At 42.5% G+C, this 6,950-nt stretch overlaps 1 protein-coding gene across 1 annotated transcript; it reads left to right on the top strand.

Annotated features, from left to right (window-relative positions):
• The first annotated feature begins 4,838 nt into the window (after positions 1 to 4,838).
• On the top strand, positions 4,839 to 6,418 carry bmp15 (bone morphogenetic protein 15). Its single transcript, XM_069672626.1, has 2 exons — positions 4,839 to 5,196; positions 5,427 to 6,418. The coding sequence occupies exons 1-2, from the start codon at positions 4,839 to 4,841 to the stop codon at positions 6,416 to 6,418; spliced, it is 1,350 nt and encodes a 449-aa protein (XP_069528727.1).
• The last annotated feature ends 532 nt before the right edge of the window (positions 6,419 to 6,950 follow it).

The raw sequence follows: 6,950 nt of genomic DNA, 5'->3' as shown, positions 1-6,950 counted from the left end.
TCCATCACCGCTCTAACAACAACAACGAATGGATGGATGGATGAGTGGAAGGACGGAGTGAGTGAGTGGAAGAGGGGGAGGGAAGAAAGTTTTAGCTTGTGTCAATTGAAGCCAATATGTCGGTTGCAACTTCCGGTCAAGCTTTTTAACGATGACGAAAAGTAGATGTTAGCTTCTTTTACGGATGAAATCTTGCTTTTACACTTTTTATATTGATCTACAAATACTTTAATTGAAATATTTCATCTCAAGATCCGATTATTTCTCCAAAAACAGCATGTATATTGCTTTTATTTTGGTATCTACATCAATTATTTCCGGTAAACTTCAGGTTAGCTTGACGCAGCAAAAAAACTTTGGGAAAACTTTGGAAGTCGACCCCCGCCCACTATTCGAACGGCCGGATGTGATTGACAGAAAGGTCTACCAATAGCAGAGAGGCTTTGGTTGAACGTGTCCAATGAGAAGTGAGAAAAGGGAGGGGCTAAAGGGTACAACAACCACTGTATTGTAATAACATCAGGAAGGCTCACGGCGGCAACTGCAGCCAAATAACAGTATCAGAAGAAAGTGGCTGGCCTTTCATTTGAAATATGAAACCCGCCACTTTGCCACCAACCCCAGCTAAAACAATCATCAGTTCATTTTACTCTCTAAAGCCAAGATGACCTTTACATGCCCACCAAAATCCAACAGTAACATTTAAAAGGAAATAAAGCACAACTTCAAATCTTGATAGTACATAAATTATTGTCCCATATCCAAATAACTGCTGGACCTGATATTTGTTAAATTGATTCTCTAATTTAGAAGAAAACTAATATAGTCCTTGTATGTCCCTATAGCTCAGCAGACCTGCAGTTTGAACAACTACAGCACACAGTCACTATGAGGCCAATAAAAATATTTGATATCACGTCCCACACATTTCTAAGCCCCCACCAGTCGTACCAGTCTCCCTGTCTGACCACCATATTAAGAAATATTTGAACAAGCAGTTAGAAGCTCTCAAAAATGAACCTAGCTTACTGCCATTTATGTTAATTCTCTGCTCCAGCGACTCTTAGCTAAAGCACTAAATGTTTTGTTTGAGTGTTTTGAGAACGATACAGCAAATTAACTCTTATCTTTGTTTAAATGTGAATCTAAGCTTTACTTTAACGGAGCAGATCGTTCATACCATTTAAGGCTCTGCATTTAGCCAACACTGCGAGTGTATTTTTTAGCTAGCTATGTAAGAAGTTACATGAATATGAACATGAAACTCATGATAGACTCGTCTCATTTGTGTGAATTTATAATGGGAAAGACCCTTTTAGCTTTCTTTTAAAGAATAAGATGGTGATATTACTACAAATCTCTTGCTTGTGTGCTTAGTAGCCCACAGAGCTGGTTTCTGGGCGTTATTAGCCTAGCTTAAAGTTTGAGACAGGAAGTAGGTGAAAACAACTAGCCTGGCTCTTTTCACAGGTAAAAAATATGCATTCCAACACCTCCAAAGCAAACTAATTAGCACGCTACACTCTATTGTTAAATTCTTACACAAAAAGAAATGTAAAAATTACATTTTTGTGGTTAAGCCTGCCAAGCTAGGCTAACAACATCCAGATTCAAGCTCTGTAGGCTACTCTAATATCGTTCAGACAATAATTACGAGCAAATGAGACACTAAAAAGTATTAGAAAGTGTCTTAACAACTTCCCAGGTGCTGAACAACAACAAGAAGTGCATTTCATGATGTGTTGGTCCAGTTGGGCGGCCAGTGAAGCAGCGAAGAAGAACAGTGTGCATCAAGTTAACATTAACAAACAGCACCAGGCAAAACCTCGGAAAACTACATAAAAAAACATGTCAGAAATGTGGTGTTTATGTTCATTTTACATTTATGGATACATCAGCTTTCCACTAAGGGTAAAACCTTTCAGACCTTTGAATGCATAATTGGTTAATGTGCATTTAAAAAGTTGGATGGTAACGTAGCACTAAGAACACTGACTATTGATTTTCTCATCTACTTTCTAAGGAGTCTACAAAAAAAACAGAAAAACCTTCAAACTATTCCCTTAAAAACGGCGTCTACGGGCAAAAATTGTGTTAAATGGTTCATCTACCAAATGAGTACATAGGTAACATCTTTAAAATGTTTGTTTCATGATCAAATCTCTCCCATTCAACATCACACAGTGGAGATTTCTGGGACTTGAAGTTGTCTCTGCCTTTTTTGGTGAATTTAGCCCTTACAGCCATTTGCTGCAGTTTTCCCACACTCTCTCTGCAGACTGAAATGATTGAGATTGCAGATAATCACTGTTGTGGAATGCCACCACGCTGCAGTGCCACTTAACTGCATGTGTGTGAACGAGCGGCTATCTTTGTGTGTGTCAAGAGAAAGAACAAGAAAAGGCGAGAATCAAAGAGAGAAGGAGACAGATTCAAACACGCCCGGACGTCTCACCTCTCATCCCCACCACGAGGAGTTTGTTTTGGTCCCATCAGACAACCTTTTTTCTCATTTTCAACCCAGAAACTCAGAACTGTAATATTTGGTTTGGTGGTGAGAGCTGCTTTCAAGTGAGATCAAGTTTAAAAGACCCCAAAAAAAGTTTCCTCCAGCATGTGTTTCTTTCATTTTTAGCAAATTTAACGGCATGTCATCCGATCTGCTCCTCCCAACCGAGAACAATTCATTTAGCAGAAGATCCCAAAGTTCTCAGGCTTCAAATTATAGCAGAACAAACAAGCATCATATCAAAAAACTGCAGCTGGAGTCGGCAAATTTAGCCGAAGTCTGGGAGTAGTCCGAACACAAAACTCAACCACAATGCATACCGAAGATCTTTGGAGCAAAGACAAAGGGACAAAGTCACAAAGTCCTCTTAAAATACTTAACTCATGTAAAAGTAGCAGAACCTCAGTGCAGGAATACTCCATCAGAAGTGAAAGCCCTGCATTCAGCAACAGAATAATGCACATTATATTATTGAATTATAATTATTTGTGTACTCTACTTCAGTGTTATGTGTGGCTTCTAAACGTGGAGCTTATTTCTTACTATATTTACTGCTGTTTAGGAAATTAATTTCTCCTCAGTATCAATAAAGTCTTATCTTAAAAAGTCACAATTTGTTGATTATATATTATGTATCATTCACTTTAATAATCAAAGCAAATAAAGGTACTTGTAGAAGTCTAGAGTATCATGAAGTCAGCACTTCAATTTATTTTGCTCCCACAGGTTGTTGGTTTGCAGAAGAATCCCTCATGGAGAAATATTTTGATTCTACCACCTGGTGGCGCCAAAGTGCATATTCAGATCTTTCACACAATGGACCAATCCAAGTCTCCACTCTGAAGCCTGCAGCACTGAAATCCTCACGGACTTTACTGACGTCAGGCGTGCAGCGTGGGAGCCTGTGATGGCTTGAGATGATGTAAACATGAGGAATGGGACACACTATCATGAACTCACATGTTGCCTGGGAACAAAATGCGCCATTATAAAATAAGAGAGGCCGACGTCCAGTATGTAATTTGGTGTCTTATATTACAGTTCAAGAGTTTAATCCAAAAGGTAACTGGACTTGGTTGAAGTACATTACAGTGTTTAAAAAGAAAAGCCATTCATTTAAAACCTTTGTGACTCTTTGACTGAAAAATCTCAAGTTTTTTATGTTTAGTATTTTTTCAGACTTCTATTTCATTATACAAACATTTGTTTACATTCAGAAGGGATCTGGACCATCACCTTCTTCACGTCGCAAAGATCGCAATGAACTCTGGGTAACTACCAAAGGAAAGTCTGCAGATATGCAGACTCAGAAAGATAAAAAGGCCACATCAGAGCGGGGTCGCTTATGAGCAAACTGAAGACTTTTCCTTAAGTCAGCTGCTTCTTATCCAGAATTAAGACACGTATTTTTGCTTAAAAATATCAAACATGTTCATTTAAATTGTGTTATTTGTCTTTTATTGTGCTCTTAATAGGAGGAAAATGTCAACTCTGGTCTCCAGTATGTAATCTTTGATGGAGCGTGAGAAATGTGTCTTTTAGTTATGAATAAGATATGAATTAATGCATGTAAATCACATAGTTTGATTAAATTATTGGCTCAGTGCACAGTTTATATCTTCAGATTATTTTGAGTACTTTTGCTTCTATCTACTGTGGCTGGATTTGTGATTTTTGATTTTTGAAAATTTTGATTTACATGAGTTAAATTTAGGTTATCAATTATTGGCTGTTTGCTTCTGGTGGTTGGCATGAAATCCACCCGCACTGTACAAAGGTAATCATAAATCAAAGCTATGAAACTTTGGATGCTGAAAAAATTATTATTATTTAGTAGTTGGATACGATAAAGCGACAAATGTAAACAGAATCTTTTAGAATCTAAAGCTTTATACAGAAACATCTAATTTATCAAGAACATTGGCCCAAATTTGAGATAAAAGTCAGTAAAAACATTAATATAATATGAAAAGATATAACAATGGGAAGGATAGAGTGATATGTAAACAATTATTGTTATTAACATTTAATATTTTGTGCATAAAGTGACATAAATGTGCAGTTAATGTAAAACAAATAATTTCACAGAAAGGTACCAATTGACACTTTAACGCACCAATCACGTGACTTACTTACGCAACTTTCGCCGATTCACGCGCACCCGAGGGGTTATATGGGGTCACCGTCGATCTCAAGAAGTTGATTGACATGTTCAAAATGGCCAGTGATCAGGTGAGCCTGTAAATCCCGCCCTCGGCCACGCGGACGATGGTTGCCGACTCTAGCCTCGTTGGTGGAGCTCGCTAGCACCGGAGGTTTTACCCCAAACATGAGGGCGACCCGCAGCAAACACAGCCTACTGCGTGTCTGCGTCCTGTCCTCCTTCATCTTCCTCCTGTGTTCCACCTGCACCGGAGTCGTGGCCGGAAACAAAATGGCCTCTCGTCACCCCACGTTGAGGCGCAGTCGTCGCAGTCATCAGAGCGCGAGGCTCAAAGGCGCGCAGCACCACCGGCCGCTGACGGAGGAGCAGGAAGAGGACCAGAACCTGCAGTTCATGTTGAGTTTGTACCGCAGCGCAGCAGAGCCGGACGGTAGGCCCAAACAGCACCGGAAGTTCGGCTCCAACACGGTGCGTCTTCTGAGGCCATCGGCGTCGTCAGTGCACTACCTGCCAGCGTCAAGAGGTGAGATTGAGCTATATTGAAGTAAAGGTTTCTGCACCGACCAGCTTGAACACCGCCACACACATCTAACTGGCTAACTTAAGAGTAAATATGATATCTAAGATCATTTTTAGAAGAGGACATGTTTAGGAGGCCACACATTTTTTTTCTTTACTCACTTTATCCAACAAAAAGTAGCAGTAAATATATGGATCCTATACTTCCTGTTCTTTGCCCTTGTTTCTCCTCAGACCACCACTACAGCTTCACAGTCCAGTACAACCTCGACACTCTTCCCTCGGAGCAGCTGATCCGAGCCTCATTCGTCCACCTCCGCTCTTCATCCTCACCATCCTCACCCTTCAGCACAACCACCCAGGTCCTCGCTCCTCCCCGCTGCAGGGCTCAGATCACCTCGCTGGGCAAAGAGAGCCTGGTCACCCTGGAGCCCCACGAGCGGTGGACAGAGACGGACATCACCGCACACGTGCGACAGGGGAAGAACCAGGAGGCTGGGGGACACTTGACCCTCACTGCCCAGTACTGGTGCACAAAGCCTGGGGAGGCTGAGGAGGACAGAGGCCTCTCCACGTGGTGGACTCAAGGAAGAAAGGGATGGAGAGGTGAGCCTCATGTTGAAGTCCCAGCTCTGCTTTTATACCTGGAGGAGGAGCGGGAGGTGGAGGACTGGATGGGGGACCTGCTGGGGACTGAAGGGGAGAGCGTCATGAGGCGAATACGTCCGTGGCATCCTGTGCGGCGGGAACGCCGCTCTAAGAACCTCCAATCGTCGGAGCTAAAAGATCCTTCGCTGGATGCTCTGAAAAACGCCCCAACTTCCTCCTCCTCCTCCTTGTCTTTCTCCACCTCCCCCTCCGCCTCCATCATCTCCGACATCCCCAACTACAAACGCAAAACCAGCACGCCAAAGAACCGCTGCAAGCTCCACTCGTTCCGCCTCTCCTTCGACGAGCTCGGGCTGGGTCACTACTTCATCGCCCCGCCGGTGTACAACCCGCGCTTCTGCAAGGGGAACTGCCCGAGCGTGCTGCACTACGGCTACCACTCCCCGCACCACGCCATCATCCAGACGCTCATCAATGACCTGGGCATCGGCGACGTCCCCCCTCCGTCCTGCGTGCCTTACAAGTACATGCCCATGAGCGTGCTGGTGGTGGACAAGAAGAAGGTGGAGTACAGGGAGCTGGAGGACATGGTTGCCGAGTCGTGCACGTGTCGCTAAAGACTCGAGGAAAAAGACTGAAGGGGGAAGATTTGATGGGTGTTTGATCTGCAGCTCGAGACTGGAAGGAGGAAGCTGCTGTGGTTTCAGATCTTCTCCATCACTGTTGAAGCACTTTAGTAAAGAAGGAGGCTGCTGGATGAGGCCTGAGAGGAACTATGGGCTGTGCAGACAGAAATATGTGTCTTGTTTACTGATGTTGTAGAATAATTGTTCTGTGAGTTGTTTGAACACTGTGCAGACGAGTAAATGTGCTTTCCTACTGAGAGCAGAAGCATTGAAGCAACTTAACTGGATATTTAATTAAGCCAAACCTCGCTTCAAGGGTAGCTTAATACAATCAAACTTACTTTGACGGTTACTTGGTGAAAAGGACGAAACATCATGGGTGACTTTTTAAGAAAACAGATATATTTCAAAGAGTTGTTGCTCATAAACTAAATAAAGCTAAAGTATATCAAACTAAAATACAAGGACGAAGACAAACATAGAATCCATCTTCAATATCCGACCTGTGACCGCAGCCATGCTA

Source organism: Semicossyphus pulcher, unplaced genomic scaffold (genome assembly GCF_022749685.1).
Source record: "Semicossyphus pulcher isolate SPU_LCO1_2020_fin unplaced genomic scaffold, fSemPul1.0.p SCAF_21, whole genome shotgun sequence".
NCBI classification, from domain to species: Eukaryota; Metazoa; Chordata; class Actinopteri; order Labriformes; family Labridae; genus Semicossyphus; species Semicossyphus pulcher.
The sequence above is the reverse complement of the archived record's forward strand: the minus strand, read 5'-3'. Positions and strand labels throughout refer to the sequence as shown.